Raw genomic sequence first — 22,302 nt, forward strand, 5'->3', positions numbered from 1 at the left:
ATTTCCCCTGGGAGATTAATAATGTATATCAGAAACAAAAACCAAAATGACAGAGCCACAAAGATGTGATGATTTTCTGGGTATTGTAATGGGTGAGTCAGTGTGGTGAGAGTACATATAATGCCATGGTAGTATTTTATGCTAAATGCAGTTTCTGTAGTAACGTGCAACTGGTCAGCGCCTCATCGTGTTTTTGCTGTTATGGCATATATTGAATCTACAGCTAATCAGTAACAGAGGTGCAAAGAGTTTGTATTAAGATTAACGTGCCTTGCAAGGAAAAATTCATTCTCTTAACACCTTTTAAAAGTAGTTTAATAAATTTTAAGGACATATTTGTTGGACTGCTGAAGTAAGAACACCAGGAAATTATAAAAAGTATATGACTCACTGTAGAACAGTCTTCAGTGTTCAGGCCAATGTCAGTTGGAGGCATTATAGAATATGTTCAGTATTTTTGAAGTCAAAGTTATTTCTTCACAATCATTTCCAACACCAAGATATATTTTGCTTATAATCCTACTTTTGCTTCAGAAATTCTATTTCTTCAGCAGTTATATTCTGCCGTGTCTTGCAATAACAGACAGATGCACACTCACAGCATGTGATTATTTTTTTCTAAACAATGTCGACTTTTTGCCCATTACAATCTGGGTTTTTTTAATTTAACATTGCCTACAGAGCAAGATTCATGTAGAGTGGCAGCATAGTGAAAAGAGCATGTAAGAGTTTTATTGTTTCTTGTTCAAATAACAATACATCTGAAGTTAACTGTTTACACTGCATTGTATTTTAAATAAAAGCCTTTGATTTTTGAAAGAGCTAAGTCACCTGCACATCACAGAAGACATGGTGTTTTGTTGATCAATCACTCGACGTTTATGGCTGCGTACTGCAGGCCGATTTACCGCTGTGCAATTGTCTTTCCATTTCTTAATGCCTGATTTAACTGCACTCCAAGGGACATTCAGTGACTTAGGTATTTTCTTGCTTTCATCCCCTCAGTCACCTTTTCATGGAGTTGCTTTGAGTGTTCTTTTGTCTTCGTTGTACTGTATAGGTTATGCCACTATACTGACTCAGCACAAGCTGAACCTTCCAGGTACATATACATTCATTACACAATCAACTGAAACCCTATGACTATAGAAGGGTTAACTCCTTAATTATGTGAATTTTAAAATCAATTGACTACGCCAGTGATGATTTAGGTATGTCATATTAAAGGGTTTTTATATTTAAACGATTAACTTAATGAACTTAGATCACTTTGCAGAGTTATGTTTTCACTTTGGCATTAAAGAGTCTTATTTGTTGATCAGTGTCAAAAAAGTAAAATTAAACTGTTATTCAATGTTGTATAACAATAAAATGTAGAAAGGGGTGAATACTTTTTATAGGAACTGTAGGTAATAATATACATATGGGTTAATAGACAAAGTAGATGGAAAGCAATAACGTTGTTCTCATTCTGGTCTGTCAAACAGTTTTAAAGAAGATTATTTAGAATAAAATAGTTTTTTGTGCACCCGCAGTGGAAGTGAGCTCAGGTATCATTTAAGCACTTCAATGCTAATCATGTAGCTGATATCATCAAGAAAGTCAGACCCTGGAAGAGATAGGTTAGTCTTCTTTGACTGTATGAAAAATAAGATAACCGAAGTAAATATAGTTTACACACAAAATTTTGCAACCATTTATAAACTGCTCAAAAAAATTAAAGGAATACTTTGAAAACACATCAGATCTCAATTGGAAAAAGAAATCCTCCTGGATATCTATACTGATATAGACTGGGTAATGTGTTAGGAACGAAAGGATGCCACATCGTTTGATGGAAATGAAAATGATCAACCTACAGAGCCCTGAATTCAAAGACGCCCCAAAAATCAGAGTGAAAAAATTATGTGGCAGGCTAGTCCATTTTGCCAAAATTTAATTGCAGCAACTCAAAATTGTACGCAGCACTTTGTATGGCCCCTGTGTTCTTGTATACATGCCTGACAACATCGGTGCATGCTTCTAATGAGATGACAGATGGTGTTGTGGGGGATCTCCTCCCAGATCTGGACCAGGGCATCACTGAGCTCCTGGACAGTCTGAGGTGCAACCTGGTGGCATTGGATGGACCAAAACATAATGTCCCAGAGGTGTTCTATTGGATTTAGGTCAGTCAATGGTATCAATTCCTTCATCCTCCAGGAACTGCCTGCATACTCTCACTACATGAGGCCAGGAATTGTCGTGCACCAGGAGCCACTGTACCAGCATAGGGTCTGACAATGGGTCCAAGGATTTCATCCTGATACCTAATGGCAGTCAAGGTGCCTTTGTCAAGCCTGTAGCGGTCTGTGTGACCCTCCATGGATATGCCTCCCCAGACAATCATTAACCCACCACCAAACTGCTCATGCTGAATGATGTTACAGGCAGCATAATGTTCTCCATGGCTTCTCCAGACCCTTTCACTTCTGTCACGTGCTCAGGGTGAACCTGCTCTCATCTGTAAAAAGCACAGGGCACCAGTGGTGCATCTGCCAATTCTGGTATTCTATGGCGAATGCCAATCGAGTTGCATGCTGCTGGGCAGTGAGCTCAGGGCCCATTAGAGGACATGGGGCCCTTGGGTCACCCTCATGAAGTCTTTCTGGTTGTTTGGTCAGAGACATTCACACCAGTGGCCTGCTGGAGGTCATTTTGTAGGGCTCTGGCAGTGCTCAGCCTGTTCCTCCTTGCCCAAAGGAGCAGATACTGGTCCTGCTGATGGGTTATGGACCTTCTATGGCCCTCTCCAGCTCTCCTAGAGTAACTGCTTGTCTCCTAGAATCTCCTCCATGCCCTTGAGACTGTGCAGGGAGACACAGCAAACCTTCTGGCAATGACACGTATTGATGTGCCATCCTGGAGAAGTTGGACTACCTGTGCAACCTCTGTAGGGTCCAGGTATCGCCTCATGCTACCAGTAGTGACACTGACTGTAGCCAAATGCAAAACTAGTGAAGAAACAGTCAGAAAAGATGAGGAGGGAAAAATGTCAGTGGCCTCCACCTGTTTTGGGGGTCATCTCATTGTTGCCCCTCTAGTGCATCTGTTGTTAGTTTCATTAACACCACAGCAGCTGAAACTGATTAACAACCCCCTCTGCTACTTAACTGACCAGATTAATATCCCATAAGTTTCATTGACTTTATGCTATACTCTGATTAAAAAGTGTTCCTTTAATTCTTTTGAGCAGTATAGTATGTTGTGTAAACAGCGTGGACACTCTGCCTTCAGTGTAATGGTATGCTTGATGTATAACAGTTTATGGTACATAGCTCTATCATAGACAAAAAATAATCCAGTATATGAGGTACTATGAACAAATTGAGAAAAAATGATCACTTGAATCACTATCTTAAAGAATCACCGTGTAATTAACAAGAATAAATAAGGTATTGTATCTGTATTTTTCTACATACTGGTCTCAGTATCCACATGAGCCTGCATGTTGAAGGGAAACATATTTCAGAGAAACAATTACATCTTGCATGTAATAAAGAAATGTGTTACACTCTCAGACATAATCTTCAGACAGGTAGGATGCAAAAGTCTAGAATGAGTTTCTTCATTTTGGTCCTCCAATTGAACACCATTAGCTGAAACCTTATTGCATATGGTGTTCAGATTAGTGTAAAGTAGTGAATAGACTGTATTGCCATTATAGTGCAGTATTCTTGAGGCTGATTCTTTAGAAAATAAATAGCTGCAGTACTCTGTTTTGAGCATCATGCATAAGCACAGGGGTTCCAACACAATTAGTATCTGATACTGCTTGCTCATGTTTATGTCATCCAGCAACCTGTTTTTATAAGAGTTCAGCAAAACTCTTACATCAGCAAAACATTTGGGATATTCCGCTTTTACCACTAAATTTGTAGAACTTTGTTTTGAAAAAATAAAATTTGTGATCAAACAGCTTCAATGCATGGAAGAAACAATTTGATACATTGAATCCTCCATCCATCATCTTCAACATGCTAAAAAAATTTCTTAGTCTAGTAATGTTCACTCTTTGATCTGGCCATTCTAAACTTTCTGACTTAATTTACAAATTCATGTTTAATGCACACTATGATAGTTGGATGATGTGACCTGTCAGTTGTGAGTTTCTGTATGTTAAGATTTTAGTGTTTTTTAGGTTAGCAGGGCTGATTAGTGAATCTCAGTGAAGGAATTAGAAACTATAGTAAGATGGCTAATGATTGTAAATGTCAGGTTTCAAAACCAGTGGATAGACTATAATGGTCACAAAATGAACAGCTTAATGTCTTATGTACATTCCAAAGTAAAATTAGATTCTGTGTTTTGAGTCTCCCACATATTTCAGTCATGTTTCTTTGAAAGGAAACCATGAGGCAGACTGCTCAAATACTATTTCTAATGTGTTAGTTGCTGCTTGATCTCAGCAGAGCTACTAAAATAACTTATTTTTTTTCTAAAACAAATTAGCATATATTAAATTTGAAGAGCTCATTGGATTATTCAGCACAACAGGCTGTAAGATAGCACAGCAATGAAAATGTGATAAAAGTAGTGAAAGCACTTATGGCACACATTTGAATAGTATAGAGGCAACGGAGACATAGTCTTCAGTTATGAGAGTGTGCAAGATGCAATTTACTGTACTTAGGAACAGGACTTACAAAATACATTTGATTAATAATTTGGATTTTAAAATATCATGATGTGAAAAAGTAATACATTGTTAGTTTGCTATTTTTTGTTTAAATTGTGTTGGCCTGTTTATTAACTTTTACATTTCATTTAATACTAATAATTAGCTGATGTTTTCTGAATATACAGCAGCAAACATCTTATTTAAACTAGAGTTATAAGTCTGACAAGAGTGACTTTTTTAAAAAAAACCTACAGTGATGTGAAAAACTATTTGCCCCCTTCCTGATTTCTTATTCTTTAGCATGTTTGTCACACAAAATGTTTCTGATCATCAAAAACATTTAACCATTAGTCAAATATAACACAAGTAAACACAAAATGCAGTTTTTAAATGATGGTTTTATTATTTAGGGAGAAAAAAATCCAAACCTACATGGCCCTGTGTGAAAAAGTAATTGCCCCCTGAACCTAATAACTGGTTGGGCCACCCTTAGCAGCAATAACTGCAATTAAGTGTTTGCGATAACTTGCAATGAGTCTTTTACAGCGCTCTGGAGGAATTTTGGCCCACTCATCTTTGCAGAATTGTTGTAATCCAGCTTTATTTGAGGGTTTTCTAGCATGAACCGCCTTTTTAAGGTCATGCCATAGCATCTCAATTGGATTCAGGTCAGGACTTTGACTAGGCCACTCCAAAGTCTTCATTTTGTTTTTCTTCAGCCATTCAGAGGTGGATTTGCTGGTGTGTTTTGGGTCATTGTCCTGTTGCAGCACCCAAGATCGCTTCAGCTTGAGTTGACAAACAGATGGCCGGACATTCTCCTTCAGGATTTTTGGTAGACAGTAGAATTCATGGTTCCATCTATCACAGCAAGCCTTCCAGGTCCTGAAGCAGCAAAACAACCCCAGACCATCACACTACCACCATCATATTTTACTGTTGGTATGATGTTCTTTTTCTGAAATGCTGTGTTCCTTTTACGCCAGATGTAACAGGACATTTGCCTTCCAAAAAGTTTAACTTTTGTCTCATCAGTCCACAAGCTATTTTCCCAAAAGTCTTGGCAATCATTGAGATGTTTCTTAGCAAAATTGAGACGAGCCCTAATGTTCTTTTTGCTTAACAGTGGTTTGCGTCTTGGAAATCTGCCATGCAGGCCGTTTTTGCCCAGTCTCTTTCTTATGGTGGAGTCGTGAACACTGACCTTAATTGAGGCAAGTGAGGCCTGCAGTTCTTCAGACGTTGTCCTGGGGTCTTTTGTGACCTCTCGGATGAGTCGTCTCTGCACTCTTGGGGTCATTTTGGTCGGCCGGCCACTCCTGGGAAGGTTCCCCACTGTTCCATGTTTTTGCCATTTGTGGATAATGGCTCTCACTGTGGTTCGCTGGAGTCCCAAAGCTTTAGAAATGGCTTTATAACCTTTACCAGACTGATAGATCTCAGTTACTTCTGTTCTCATTTGTTCCTGAATTTCTTTGGATCTTGGCATGATGTCTAGCTTTTGAGGTGCTTTTGGTCTACTTCTCTGTGTCACGCAGCTCCTATTTAAGTGATTTCTTGATTGAAACAGGTGTGGCAGTAATCAGGCCTGGGGGTGGCTACGGAAATTGAACTCAGGTGTGATACACCACAGTTAGGTTATTTTTTAACAAGGGGGCAATTACTTTTTCACACAGGGCCATGTAGGTTTTTTTCTCCCTAAATAATAAAAACCATCATTTAAAAACTGCATTTTGTGTTCACTTGTGTTATATTTGACTAATGGTTAGATGTGTTTGATGATCAGAAACATTTCGTGTGACAAACATGCAAAAGAATAAGAAGTCAGGAAGGGGGCAAATAGTTTTTCACACCACTGTAATCTGAAATTCTGTTATTACAAATGCAGACCTTAAGACTTTCTATAAATAAGCCTTTGCAAATTAAAGTATCTTCTTATTTACTAAATCATGTGGCCCTTAAGGCCTGCTGCTTATGCAGGAGACTGTGCTTATTTTTTTAACTCATGACTGTACAGTAAACAGTCACATTATACGACTTGCTTACAAAATCTCATTGTTAAACCACAAGTCCGGATAAAGATGATCTGACCAAGTGACAATGTGATAACAATCTAGGTATTCTGCCCCACAGTAGGCTATGCCTACCTCTCTAACTCCAGTTGGCAGGATTCACCAACTAATGTCAAAGAGAAAGCAGCAAATTGCTGTCACAATGACAGTTGTGTTCTGAAACTCCTCTGGACACTTTGGTTGCTGTAATTCTGACTGGCCGTAGTTCATTTCCGTATTAGGGGCAATGCACTGCCTAGCTCCACAAATGAAAAAAAGGGTAATTTCTTCAAAATTGAAAAAGAAAATGAGAAAACAGCTTTCAAATTTGCCCCTTAAAAGAGGTGTACTATGGCCAGCCACTCTTATGACAATCGAAATGGATGCAAAACATCAGAAAATACCCCTTGGCTTTCTATTAATTTATATTGACCTTTTATCAGTAATTGATAACTGAATAGCATTCAGTGTGTTTTGCTTGTGAATGCATGTTTAATGAATTGTGGAGAAAATATCAAGACCATCAATATCAAAGAATTATAATGCACATGTTTATATACTGTATATATAACCAAGTAGTATATTAAGCATTAAATATTTCAATCTCAGTTATTAAATAATAGCCTTACACAAACACAAAGATTGACCCAGTGCTGAATTTAAACAACATAATGATATGTGCATTTTTTATCATAGTTTAGTATTCCCAATTCTAGTGTGAAGATTGCTGATACAGTGGAAATACATATTCACAAATAAAAAATGATTTAACTGGGATGAACAAAATCAATGTTTTATATTATTAATTAGAATAGATTGACTTGCTTATATTTTTTGCTATTTGGTTATTGACTTTAATTTCTGTCAAACAAAAACAAACATTGTAATATATTGTGGAACTGAATGACTTAATATTTTAAAACTAAAAAAACTAAATTACTGTATAGTTACCCCCAGTATAGGGTTAATATGTTATCATGGTGTCCCTGGAAATTCTCATAAAAAGCAAATTCCAGAGGAAAAAATCCACACAAAATTCACACAAACCGTGCCCACTGCAGAACTTGAATTCTGGAGTTAAATTTTCATTGCACTGCACCAAAAATTAAGATGTTTTAGAAAAAGAATGTTTTAAATTAACCTTTTCTAATACTTGATTCAATTATACCATTTGGCAACAGTATATCCAGCTAGTGGGAATGAATGTGTATTCTTGTGATTGTTTCTGACAGTGTATTGCGGCCCCTTTCAGGATTGTTGCTAGCCTTTCATTAATTACTACCAGGACAGGCACTGTCTCTCTGCAGTCTTAAATCAGACATATAAAAATAAAACCATGTTCTGTTTGTTTTAGCCCTTTGGCCTTCAGAGGTATAAAGTTTACTTTACAGTGGCTCTGCCAGCAACAGAACGGCTTTGTTTACATGCCTATCGTAGTTCAAAGTCATGTGAACAACTAATAATAGTACACAAAAAAGTACAATATTCCACATAAAACCAGTATAAGACTTATGTAAAACCAGTGTAGTGCATGCATAAAACCAATGCTACATGTAAGCAAAACAATAGTAGATACAATACAATACAAACCAGTGCTGTTTATTTGAAAGTACATAGCATTTGCATACAATACATAAAATCAGTGTAGCTAACATGCAAACTAATAATATATGTAAATAAAATAATACAGTTCTTATGTATAAAACCTATATTTTACTTGGTTATTTGAGTAATAAATATGTAATCTTAGAGAGTCTAAAGAAAATATTCATTTTCCAGAGTTTGTGATGTAGCAATAGTTGTAAACATCAAGCACTTTCCTATACTTTCATTATTCTTAATTTAGCAGATGCCTTTATCCAAGATAATTTACAAAAAGAAATCATTGTATGTATAATGCAGTTCTATAAAAGCTGCCAGTGTGTGTTTATGATTAATGAAATTGCCTCTAGCATCTTACTTTACACTTAACAGTCACAGAATTACATTGAATCCATTTCCATTAGACTGGCTCAGTCTTATTAGTACCTGGAACATACCAGGGGATTTGACATGACAAGAAAAAATGATTTACTTTTTAAACAAGTCAACAAAACACAACTCAGATTATAATTAAACAGATGAATTTTGTCTTTTCAAACAAGCAGTTAATTTAGAATTTAATTGAACAAAAATTGAAATAGGTAGAATTCTTCAGATTATTCCATTACTTTGGCACTGCTCCCTCTTTTGTGAATTTCCCCTTGGGATTAATAAAGTATCTATCTATCTATCTATCTATCTATCTATCTATCTATCTATCTATCTATCTATCTATCTATCTATCTATCTATCTATCTATCTATCTATCTATCTCTGTTTAAAAAGAGATCTTTGCTGTGATTGTTCTCCTGGGTGCCTGAATAGCTGTTTTTCCCTTTCAGTAGATCAACCCTCACTATACAGTCCAGATTAAGGTCATATTTGTCTAGAACTACATTCAGCAACTAACCCACTCCAGCTCACTCTTAATTAATGTGGTGGCTTACCAAACTTAAAACTGTATATGTCAAGTCAGTAGAAGCAGTATAAACAACTTCTTTCTCACATTTACATTTATGTAGCTATGTTATTGTATTTGTCTGGAATTTTACCTTAATATAGCTGCTTTATAGCACCCCACATGTACAGCCTTATCTGCACATAGACAGCTGGTTTAAGCAAATAGACTTACAAGATCAGCATAAGCAGACCAAACAGTTAAACTACACCTGTGCCAATCACCAAAGTAGGTAACCGCTGCTTTTATTATTGGAGGTGTTCCCCATCAGCTGCCAACCTCTGTGACATTATGGCAATCACCCATTGTAGGTAGTCTTACCACTTTACCTTGAATATATTGTCATGGAAATTCCTATGTTCATTATTTTTGTTTGCCTAGAGTGTAGTTACTGTTAATTATATTTTTATGTGAGTGTTAGGTATCTGCTTTGTAGTGCAGCCTTACCTGCATGTGGACAGCTGCCTCAAGCAAAGAGACTTGCTAGCTCTGCACAAGCAGACCAAGCAGTTGTCTTCAGAACTGAGCAATACTCATGCCAATCACCAAAGTAGGTGCCCGCTAACCTTGCTGCTTTCTTTTGAAGACGTCTCTTCTCAGCTGCTATTCCCTGTTGGAATATGACACTAACCCACACCAGATGATCTTAATAATATACCTTGGACTCCTCAAACATTATTAAATCAATATTATTTTAAAGCAAAATTAGTAAAAATGCAGTAAAACCAATGGTAACAAAAATAGGAAATATATTTGAAAAGAAATTTAAAAGGTTAAGAAAGGTATTTGAAAAAGAGTCTTATTAAAAGGTGACGTGAGTCTTTTCAAATCTAGGTATAGAGTTGCTTCAGATTGTTGTTGAGTCTACAGAGGTTTTGCCAATTTCTTTGGGTTCTTCTATCTTTTGTTGTTCCCATCTCAGCTCCCCTTGCCATTTCTCTCTCTCTTGCTCCACTCTTCTTTTTTTGCTCAGCATGCATGCCAAACTTAAAGGACTAAGTTCATGTCAAATTAGCAATGATTAGAAGAATAATCAGTATGTGTTTGCCTTTCTCAGGCTTTTTGTCCATTTGGATCTTAATTACCCCAGGTCTAATAAATTACAAAATTAATTTGTAATCTGTTTTTTAAGATTCTAAAAGAATGACCTAAAAGATAAAAAGTACAAGATACAGAATTTTAAATCAATTTATAGCAGATGTTGAAAAATATACACAAGAGTGTATTTAAAATGGGATTTAGAGTCCTGAGCTTAAAAGTTTAAGGTGACTTTTATTTAAGTAAAGTCAAAAGGTTCAGGTTTTCCGATTGCAGGCTCTTTACTCAGGTGTCCTTATTGTATAGTTTCATGATATTCCATTTAATTTAAAGATTTACTTTTGAATTGTAACCTGCTTAGCTCATTCTTGTGAGTTTGGACAATAAAATCTTCATATGCCTTATTTTTTATGCTTTTTACTGTTTCTTATCATAAAAGATACACTTGACTCATTTTAATTGTTTTTATTTGAAGGTTTACATAATTTACTCCATAAACCTCAGCAAGAAACAAACCAAGAAAGAGTAGGTAAGTTTTATGATCAATCATTACCACATTTACTTCCTTGTTATCTCTAGTGACAATTGTGAGAATCCAAGAGCCCTGAATCTATCTGCTTTTAAAATTATATGTATTGTGTTTCTGTTTCTGTAAGCAGTGCATGTGTCTGCAGATACTGAACAAGCTATGCCAATAAATCGATGAACATCAAAAGGTGAATATGAAAAATATTAATTCTGTCATGGTGATAAGCATTCATTCAGTGTTATGAGTGAAATTTAACTTGGTATTTTATTTCAAGATGCTAATTAAATATTTTATAGTTTCGTTACTCTTCTGTTTCACAAGTCTTTATAACTGGCAACCCATTGCTTTCAGAGTTTAGTTCAGAAATGCGGCATAAAAGTTCACCTCAATATATAGTCATCTACATTCTTTTGTCTTTTTAAATGTTGTAACTTAATGTCTCCATTCTTCTTACTTTTCTTCAGTCTGTCTGCTTGTTATAATTTCACTTCCCATTTGCACTAAAATAATTATTCATTTTTATAACTTGCTCTCAAGTTATCAAAAGAGTTTCTTCTCGCTACTTGTACTGCACACAGTCACCTGACCTTTAAGCATCTTTAAGCAACATAGCAGTCTGAAAACTGCTTAATCTAATTCAGAGTTATTGTTGCCTTTCCCAGCAGCAGTAGCTGCAAGGTAAGAATTTAATCTGAACAAAACACCAGTTTATCACAGAGAACACTTGCATGTACACACTCGAACATCAATTCAAACACACTGAAAAATCTGTGAATCTGAGGAATCATAGTGAATGTGAATTTATTTTTCTTTTTGACAATATTTCATACAAGGTACAAGTTGAAAGATTTTCAGGGTTTCTCCAGCTGCTTATTAAGTCAGTCAGCAATCGTTCAACCCGCTATATCCTAACACAGGGTCACGCTGGAGCCAGTCCCAGCCAGCACAGGGTGCAAGGCAGGAACAAAACCCTGGGCAGGGCACCAGCCCACCACAGGGTTATCACATACACTCACGCACCAAGGACAGTTTAGGATCGCCAATGCACCTAACCTGCATGTCTTTGAATTGTGGGAGGAAACCGCCGCACCCGGAGGAAACCCACGCAGAAACGGGGAGAACATGGAAACTCCACTCAGGGAGGACCCGGGAAACAAACCCAGGTCTCTTTACTGCAAGGCAGCAGCGCTACCACTGCGCCACCATGCCGCCCATTTATTAAGTGAATCTAGTATTTGCTGCATCTGCACATGAGGTAATTTTGAACTTAAACTTTGATCTTTATTGCCAGGCAGCGTAGCTGCTAGAAAAATTCTATTGGTGTTACATGCAATGTCCTACAAAAAGTAAATACTATGTGGTCCCCGGCCGGGGCTGGAGCCCGGCCGGGACGCCCAGGAGGACGAGAGGAGGGCTTGTGCCTCCTCCAGACCGCGAGGGGGCGTCCGTCCTGGTTCTGTTGGGGACCATGGGTCGAGGGCATGGAAGCCCTACCCCGTAAGGGCCCGTGGTCACCGCCAGACGGCACCCCGATGCCGGTTTATCCCGTGTGGTCCTCGGCCGGGGCTGGAGCCCGGCCGGGACGCCTTAGAGGACCAGAGGAGGGCGTGTGCATCCTCCAGACCGAGTGGGGGCGTCTGTCCTGGTTATGCAGGGGGCCTCGGGTAGGGGGCTTTGAAGCCCAGCCCTGTAGGGACCCGTGGCCACCGCCAGGCAGCGCCCCAGTGCCTGTTTATCCCGGGAGCCCGGCACTTCCGCCACACCAAGAAGTGCCGGGGGGAAGACGACCGGGGAGACACGGACGGCTTCCAGGTGCGCAGCCGGCACTTCCGCCACACAGGGGTGTGGCCACTGTTAAGTGCCGGGAAGCAGCTGGAGCCCATCCGGGTTCCCATAAAAGGGCTGCCTCCCTCCAGTCATGGGTGGAAGTCGGGAGGCAGTACGACGGAGCTTGAGAGAGGACAGAAGGCCGCCAGTAAGCAAGGCACAGAAACTGTGGGCCCTGGACTTTTGGGGATTCAGTGCCAGCAGCACTGGGGTTCGTGAGTGCACGTGACTTTTGTGAAATTGTATATAGTGTAAATAAACGGTGTGTGGGTGCAAAATATGTTGTCTGTCTGTCTGTGCCAGGGCCAGTTTTCACAACAAGTAAACAGCACAATATTCAATATGTTAACATAATTCTAAATTTTCCCTAGTGGGTGTGTGTGTGTGCCCTGCGACGGGCTGGCGCCCTGCCTGGGGTTTGTTCCTGCCTTACGTCCTGTGCTGGCTGGGATTGGCTCCAGCAGACCCCCGTGACCCTGTGTCAGGATATAGCGGGTTAGATAATGGCTGACTGACTGACTCTGCCGGGAAGCATAAGAGTAGCAAATGTATTAACATATGTTTTTTTCATTTTTTATGTTAGTTTAATTAAAAGTAATAATGTGTGTGACAAGTACGTTTTTAGCTTTTATACTTTTATTTTTTGTATTTTACTCCTCTTACATTATATAGAGAAAACTAAATTCACAGAGCACATTTTATTAATTTAGATTAGCTGTTGGCATTTACTGACATGCACACACACCTTCAAAAATACCCATGGGAGGTGAAAGAGAATTCTGCTGAGTTATGAAGAAAACCAGCGCTACTGTATCAAAGCACACAGGCTTTGAAAATGTTATAAAGTAGGTTTATTCATTTAACCTGCTAAAAGACCAGGGGCCTCATGTATAACGCAGTGCGTAGAACTCGCACTATAACATGGCGTAAGCACAAAAGCCGAAATGTGCTTACGCACAGAAAAATCCAGATGCAGGAATCTGTGCGTACTCCAACTTCCACGTTCTTTCGTTACATAAATCCCGATCAGCGTGAAAACTAACGCTCGTGCACGCGCATTTTGTAACGCCCCAAATCCTCCCAGAATTATGCCTATTTGAATATGCAAATCAATATAAATCGCCCTTAAGCGCAGCCTTCTGTGAAAAGACAATGGGAAAAGCACGGGGAAAATATAAGAATTTCAGCGAATACCAAGTGGAGGCAAAGGAAAAACATACTATTTGTTCAAATAAACCGTGGTATAATCAACAAAATGAAGTTGATCGAGTGACATAGCGTGTTGGAGAAACTTGAAAGCTCACATTCACAAAATCGCACAGTGCCGGAAATAAAAAAGAAGTCACATATCAAAGTTGCCGTGAAAAGAAGAGTTGTAAGCCCACTGTCTGAGTGTCATATGAAAGCTTATTAGGGTACAGAGAAAAAAGGCACACGGTGGGGAAAAAGCACGAAATGTCAACTTTAATCTCGAATTTTCCACTTTAATCACGTAGTTTATTTTGTCATTTAGTAGAACATTATAAACTTCATCTTAAAATCGTTTAATTAACCAGTTTCTCAAAATTACATCGTAATTAAAGTAGCACGTTAAATGCTTTGTTTTGTATTTGATCTTCTACTCGTATGTGATCTATGTGTGTGAATCACTACTTGCTTCTTAAACTGGCTCTCTTCCTCCAACTGGACACAGAGTCCATTACATTTGTGATATTACAGCTCTCTGAATAACTAAAATACTGAGATGTGTACGTGATGTCATTTTCATGATGATAGGAGTTAAAGCACATTATTAAACGTGTTTCATGAGCCTCATGCTCATGACAAGCATTTATCTTTTGTCGAAATTTGTCGCTGCGTTTTTAGCTGTGTTGTTATTTTCTCTTTCTGTTTTATATTCAGTATATATTGGCGTGGCCGCCCCAAGAGTCCTTGCTTTTCTTTCCCCAAGTAACCGATCGCCACACAATCAGCTCTGTAATAGAAGTTAAGCCATCTGTAAGCTTAGCGCCGATTCTTCAAAACGTTTAAAGAACATTGAAATATCTTCGTAGTACATGTTTAATTATTCTATCCTTCATGACACTCCCAGTGAAGAATATAGATTATTTAAATGAAGTTAAAGTTTTATGTGTATAATTTAACAAACATATTTTGCTGCATTTCACCTTAAAAATGATATCGTCATCATATGTAAATACGCGCTTTATAAAGTGGCGCAGGTTGTGAGATATTATAACTGTAGTGCAAGTTTACAGTGGGGTGATTGTACTTATAAGTACAAACCGTTCTACAAAGAGCAATTGATTGAGTGCATTTAAAGTTCTTGGGATTAAACTGTTTCTGAACTGCGAGGTCCGTACAGGAAAGGCTTTAAAACATTTTGCAGTGGCTGAGGTAGCGTGTCCTTAAAGCTGTATACCGATAATTCTCTTTCCGATCAGCTGCTGCTGTGATTCACACTCAGATACAGTGATATAAATACTCCGAGTCGTGCAGTGAGAGTAATATGGAAAAAGATGATCCGCTGTGGCAACTTCTAACGGGAGGAGCTGAAAGAAGAAGAAGAAGAAGAAGTGAGAGTAACAACGCTAAAGCAGTTATGGTATTTGGAATACTATGGCTGTTCCCTGGACCATTATATTGTTACGAGTTAATTACAATCAGATGCATTACACTAATAAACAATATGCGGTTAGTTTCTGTGTATTTATAAAGCCGCGTCATGAAAATAATGAGTAATCACACAAGAACAGTACCATTGCTTTGACGCTGGGTGCCGCCAGTTTGCAAAACCGAGCGGAGAACTTGCGTACGACAAGGCACGAGGTACCGTGGAAAAGTGCGTGGCTTTACGCCAAGTGTAGGTTTGATACATCACGATTTGAAAGTGGAAAAGTTCTTACGCAACATTTCTGTGCGTACGCACCGTTTATACATGAGGCCCCAGAAGTCTTACAAAAGCATTTTGAACCCATCCTGAATTAATGTTTCCTTGAGCAATTATTTAGATAGGAGATAAAAAATACAATATAATTTGTAAGTTTGTGCTTCCTTTTGGGAGCAAGACAGAGAAATCAAAGCTAATTTCACATAATCGTTTGTATTCAACCCCACATATAAGTGGGAAAAGATGGAAGAGGAAGAACTTAAGATTGTATGGTTACTGTCCTGTTTCTGTACTTACATGGCCTATCTCCGTCTTCTGTTATTCTTATTTTATGAACAAACTGTATTATGGTTATCACAGCAAGCGTGAGTGGATTATTTGTTGAAAATGAATCTATTGCCACATCTAAATCCCACATAGAAGTGAAGGTTGATTTGTGTGAACCCTCACCAATTTAGGAACTTTTGAAATTTTTATCTCTTCATTGTTCTGGAGGTCCAGCATAAACATGAGACAGAGAAAAGCATGCAGGGAGCATTTAGTACATTCTTTTGATTTCCATGAGTAGCCAAGCAAGTGCTCATTTATTTCTGTTTTATTACATCTTTAATTGCACAGTAATTACTTACATTTGCACTACTCTAGCAGAACTGCAAGTTAGTTAATGCTATGCCCTCAGCTGCTTTATGTTGATGAAGAGTTAGTATTTTTTGTTCATGATATTTTTTTAAATGATGAAGGTTTGGGGTATCCTTCCCCGTATACTGTCAAGATTTCCTCTCAATATGGTCGGCTTCGTACATAGAACATAGACACTCAAACAATGACAGGTGGACAATTTATGGGGTGGGAACGGAACTGGACACACAGAATGTTGGAAAGGAGCTGAGTTGATGGGTAGTAGTGACGTCATCAGGTGGGGACCAGAGGGAAGGAAGGAACCCGGAAATGGCTTGTGTTTATCGAGTCCGGGTTAACTCATGGCGGTGTTGTTTTGTCTCTCCTGAGGGAACAAAGAGAGAAAGGTTAGTACCCTGCCGTTGTTCCTTGACAAGAGATTTCGCTGTGCTCGTCGGGTCTTTAAGCCACTCCCTATGCGCTCGTGAGTGACACCGGCCAATGTGCAATTAAAACATGATTAGTTGATAAGGTCTTGTTTCACATATTCCATCAGCAAATGTAACAAGCACTCTGTCATAAGTAAGATTAAGGGAAGTTTAATCCTAAACCCTGAAACTTTGCAGAACTCTTCCAGTTCATTTAGTACATATGGAAATGTTGAGCATAGGTTATTAATATAAAATACAATATGCATAATCCATGATAAAGAACTAACTGTTATGTCACTATATTGGAACCCAATATTCCCATTATTTGATCAACTTTCATTATAATGGTGAATCTGAGTTGCCTGATTAAGTTGTCTCTTTTCTTTGGTTTCAGTAGTTGGGTATACATTACATTGTCTGTACTGTGGAAAAAGTCTGTATTTTCTATGTTGTATTTTATTTTTGTTAGTGTGTGTGTGTGTGTGTGTGTGTGTGCGCGTGTGTTCACCCCGTAATGGACTGGGGCCTGGTCCATAGATTGTTCCTGTCTTGCACCCGAAGTTTGCTGGGTAAGCACCAGGCTCCCCTTGCCCCTGCCTGACATCCAGAGGAGACCAATCAAAATTCGGATGCATGCTCATTCTGTTGCAACAACACAATACGATTTAATATGATATGTTGCCCACCTTGTGACATATGTGAATCTAAACTAAGTCTTCCTCTGTTTTGGACAGCTCAAATAAATAAACTATATTTTCAAAGAAAATAGCATTCTTTATGACACACAAGGATGTGGTATGTAGATAAAACTATAAAGTGAAAACATTAGGATGTGAAGACATTAAATTATGAAGATATAAAAATGTATATTGTTTTATTTTGGATAAACTGGATATCAGCAGAGAGGAGTTCTAAGGGGATATTTATGATTTAGAAATTAATTAAAAGAAATTTGGAACATAAATGTGAACTTTAAACTAGAGAAGGAAAAGAAAATGGCATGAGGTCCTGGGAAAGCTATTTTTTAAATTCAGTATCTCTGTTTACTTTAATACAGTTTCAGCACTTTTTCCTCTTTATTCGACAATGAAGTGTATAATTGTGTGCAGACATTTAAGTTTATACATTTTATAACAATTACTGCAGATTACAATACATTTTATGAATAATACCACAGATCACATTACTTTTACTACAGTGCATTGCCATACTGCTTTGTTGTTGAGTTTCTATGATAAAGGAATATATTGTATGAAGTTCAATAGATTCAAAAATTTTATTATTAATTTATATATTACTTTTATATATGGGACATACATAAAAATATAGCTGCAGAGTGGAAAATGGAAAAATAACTATACTACACTTATGTATAAAAATAACTGTTGTTCTAATGAGGCTACTTCATTCATCTGACACAGGTAAAATTTTGGTTATAAGAATATTTTCAAAATATAATATTCCTAGAAGAATTACATTTTTAAAATAAAAGTTTAAATAGAAGTTTAAGTTTTTTCACTTGTTATCAAAAATGTTTATTATGCTGCAACAAATGTTTTACATGTGCATCATTACTGTTAATTCCTTGAAAATCTGTTTGTCGTGTTCCTATCTAAGATAAATTTCCCACAGTGTCCAGCAGCACAGTGGTGAGTACTGCTGCGTTCCAACTCCAGATTCCTGGATTTAAATTTCTTCATGGATAGCATATGTGTGGGCTTTGTGCATTCACACCTATTCATGTGGATTTTCCTGGAGTACTCCAGCTTTCCTCCCACATTCCAAGTACAGGTGTGTCAAGGTTATAGGAATACTCCACCCAAAAAATAATATTTTCTTTTATGTGTTACTTACCCCATGTAGTTTGTACTGGTGGCCAAGAAAAAAATATAATTGCATATTATAATGGTTACATATTGAATATTCAGTCAACGGGGCCCTGCAGTGACTACTTTTGGTCAAAGGCAAACAATATGAACAATGTCCATAGAAAAAAAGAAAAAAAATTCTCATGTAACTCATGTTGCAAAATCCACATCTGATATCCTTTCATATGCACAAAATGTGTAAATTGTGTGCATTTTTTGCTAAAGTGTTATTAACATGGTACTGAAAACTCGCATAAAATGTGAACAGGAAAGCTGTCATTCCCACAGTGTTGTTTATCTGAATTGAAGATCTGCCTCTCTCCTTCATTCATTGATGAAGGTTCCTGTCATCATGCAGATATGTTTACAAGTGTGCTTTGAGCAGAAATTCAGGGTCACTGGGACTGCAAGCTTATCTTGGATGCACTGGTCAAAAGGGGGAAACCCAGAGCACCAGTTTATTGAAGGACCCACACAGACACATAACCGCACTCACAGGGCCAATTTAAAGCCACTAAAATTTTTATGAAATGTAATACAAATCCCCAAATCTAATGTTTGATGTAATCCAGACAGAGATTTAAAAGTAGTTATTTACTTACATCTTGAATGTCACTACAGCCTTATGTTTCCATGAAAGTAGTGAGCCTCATAGTACAGTGTGCAAAAGGGAGTCTATTTTAGTTTTTGCCTTCATTGTCGTATGTGTTTTGTGATGTGCATGTATTTCCATCCAGTGTGCATTCTTCTGCTTTTCATGTGTTGCTAAACTTTATTTCCTTAAATGTTGTTAGACTGTATTGGTAAGCACTAATTTTGCTGTCTTTGGTATGTGACCATCTGTCCTTTATTATTGTTTCAGTTGAGCCTGCTTTTCTAACTTGTCTGTTTTAATTCAAAATTGACATGAAAAATGTCTTGGTAATGAAGTACTTTAAAATCGGTGTATGAAATTAGAAATTAATATAATTATATTCCATTGCATAATTATAATTTGTTGCTTATAAGTTTGCTTTCTGCAGAGGACTGTTTACAATCAAAGTCAGAATGCTGACCAACCACAGAATGAAGAAAGAAGTAAAAACACTGCATAAAAAATGTGAATTTACACATCACAGAGCAACCTACCTTCAAACTGTGGGAAGAAATGTGTGAACGAAATGTTTTACATATGCACTTATTTCTTCAGTTTGATCAATGACATTCTAAAACATTTTGAGATGTTAACACAACTTGCTTACTTCTAAAACATTCCAAAGACTTTCAGCAGTTCGTTGGTATTTTTAACACTATTGTGTTTTGTGAATAGACTTATACAGACAAAGATCTATTCCTATTCAGCTATATTCAGTAAAGACTGAAAAGGATACTGAGTCACCTGGAAGAAACCCCCATGAACACAGGGAGAACATGCAACCTTTATACATAAATATCAGCTAGGAACTCATTTAAGGACTAACAATTAGGAGCTACTAACAGTATTCGCCATGACACTTTGCATCTTATTTTATATGGTTATAGAAATTGGGACATAAGACACGAGACATAAAAATGGGAAAGACAAAAAGGAATCAGACAAAAATGTCAAATTCAGAAGAAAGAGCTCAAACAACTTGATACGAAGTGAGAAGCAAAAGTTCACAGATCAGGCACAGCGGTTAGCTGTGTTGTTTGTTTTAAATGCCACAGTGCCGAAAAACAAGTAATAAAGGCTGGAGTAAACTGCAGAAATGAGTCCCATCAATGTGGTATACACTTACTGGCCACTGCAATTTTTGTAATAATTTTTTTATTAAAAAATAGAAGTATTTGTTTTTTAATAGTCTAATGGAACACATTGATAAAAAAGTACTAACTCTGAAACATGTGCACATGCACCACACCTCACAAATAAATCCTGCATGGCTTTGTGACTGATACAAAGACTGATACGGAGTTGCCTGGAGAGCCTCAAGACTACCTAACCACACAAAGAGAAAAAAATGTCAAGGGACCACAGCCATCACCAACCATGTGGCAGCTGACCACTTCGCATTAGAGATGGTGGATGAAGATAGTTCCAAAGGACTGAATTGTAAAAGGCTAATTACCAGAGATTAGGGTGAAGAGAATCATTTGGCTTCCATTGGAACACAATATACAGTATGTTTTTCCTGCTATAATCTAGATAGATCCAGGAGCAGAAAAATACAACATATAAGAGGAATAGTCAAAGACAGCATTTTGGAGACAAGAGGATGCTCCCAAAACATGTGGGAAAAGATGCCATGGAAAATAGGAACATAGGTTGTGCAAAGAGCTGAAAGCAAGTATAATGGTAAAAGTGACACTGCTGGAACTAACACCCCTGCCTCAGACGTCTTAATGAAACATGGTGAAATGGTCTAAAGAATCGGCTAAAATTGATAAATAAGAGTATTATTAAAGAAGTAAAACCTAAAAGATCATGGTACAAGAATTTTTTTTTAAATTACAAATAATTCTGATGTAGAGGAATACCAGAAACTACAGCAAGACATCAAAAAAAGCATTCAAAAAATCAAAACAGAAACCAAAATAAAAATTGATAGAGAAGCAGTTTTTTTTAATACTACTTCAGTAAAAAGGTGATAAAAGAGAATTTAAAAAACCTTAGGGACACGAATGGAGAAATCATTGAAATTAAGAAGGAAATTGCAAATGAACTGAACCAATATTTCACCAAAGTATTTATAAGGAAATGAACAAGTGGAATGAATGCCTTATGCAGTAGTAAAAATACAAAAGCTGAAACGATCTGTCCGAACTGAAGGTAATGATTGCTACAATGGCCACGGCCATAAATGAGCTCAAGAAAGATATTCAGAAAAATATAAAGAAAGAAATAAATGGTATGCTTAAGACAAATGAGAAGCTGCGGCTGGAGCTGCAGGAGCTGTGGCAGGACAATAAAGACTTGGAGAAACGTATATATAATCGCTTTGAGGCGGCCATTAAAGGTATGCTGCAAAAAATTGAAGAACACATTCTGGAAAATGTATCTAAACTGAGAGCGCGTGCCGATCAGCTGGAAGACGTTTAGCAAACATTCACGACTGGAATTGAAACAGCCGAACATTTAGCATCCACCACTGATGGGACAGCAACTGCTGCGAATTCTGAATGCAAAAAACTTGGAGACAGACTTGCTGCTGTGGAAGATGGATGCACAAGGAATAATATTAGAATCGAAGGTCTACCTAAGAATCGTGAAAGTCCAAACCCAGTGAAATTCATAGCTGAACTGTTCTCAAAAATAAGTGGAGAAGACATTAAATCAGACACCAAGATAGCAGCAGCTTACCACATACGGTGATCAAACAACTCTAAACCTAGGACTTCTGTTGTGCACTTCAAGAAATTACAATCTAAATTAAATGTAATGTCACTTCTCAGGCAGAAACAAGAGATTATATTTGAAAATAAGCACATTTGTATTTTCCCTGATTTCTCACCCACAACAGCTGCTAAGCGTGCCTCTTTTTATAGTATTAAACAGCGTTTGCAGAAAGCCGATCTCAGATACAGCCTCTTGTATCCTGCCAAACTGAAAGTGGATATTCAAGGCAAATATTACATCTTTACTACTACAGAGGAAGCAGATAAAGAGTTAAGAAAGCTGATCCCGACACTTTCCTGAAATACAATTGTGAGTTGCACCCTGTCATGGCATCGCAAAGAAGATATTACCAGCTGTCTGATCTGCTTGGAATGATACTGGTACCATAATTATACATCCTTTTCTGTTCTCAGCCACTTTCTGTTTATGTTTTAATTACAATTATACGTGTTTATGTATGTAGGTGTGAAAGAAATTGAATTAGTAACGTTTT

The 22,302-nt window shown here is 37.5% G+C and overlaps 1 protein-coding gene across 15 annotated transcripts in view; it reads left to right on the forward strand.

The window, feature by feature from the left end:
• LOC120531014 (tumor necrosis factor receptor superfamily member 14-like) overlaps nucleotides 1–22,302 on the forward strand; it is a 174,282-nt gene that overhangs the window by 143,099 nt on the left and 8,881 nt on the right. For 8 of the 15 annotated variants that reach the window (XM_039755943.1, XM_039755944.1, XM_039755955.1 and 5 more), the window contains 3 exons: nucleotides 10,764–10,817; nucleotides 10,945–11,004; nucleotides 19,460–20,004. In XM_039755943.1, the coding sequence (XP_039611877.1) occupies nucleotides 10,764–10,817; nucleotides 10,945–10,994 (104 nt within the window). In that variant the 3' untranslated portion in view covers nucleotides 10,995–11,004; nucleotides 19,460–20,004. Of the gene's footprint in view, nucleotides 1–10,763; nucleotides 10,818–10,944; nucleotides 11,005–19,459; nucleotides 20,005–22,302 lie in introns of those variants that run through there. The other 7 variants (XM_039755948.1, XM_039755947.1, XM_039755953.1 and 4 more) reach the window with 5 other exon arrangements.

Source organism: Polypterus senegalus, chromosome 6 (genome assembly GCF_016835505.1).
Source record: "Polypterus senegalus isolate Bchr_013 chromosome 6, ASM1683550v1, whole genome shotgun sequence".
Lineage (NCBI taxonomy): Eukaryota > Metazoa > Chordata > Cladistia > Polypteriformes > Polypteridae > Polypterus > Polypterus senegalus.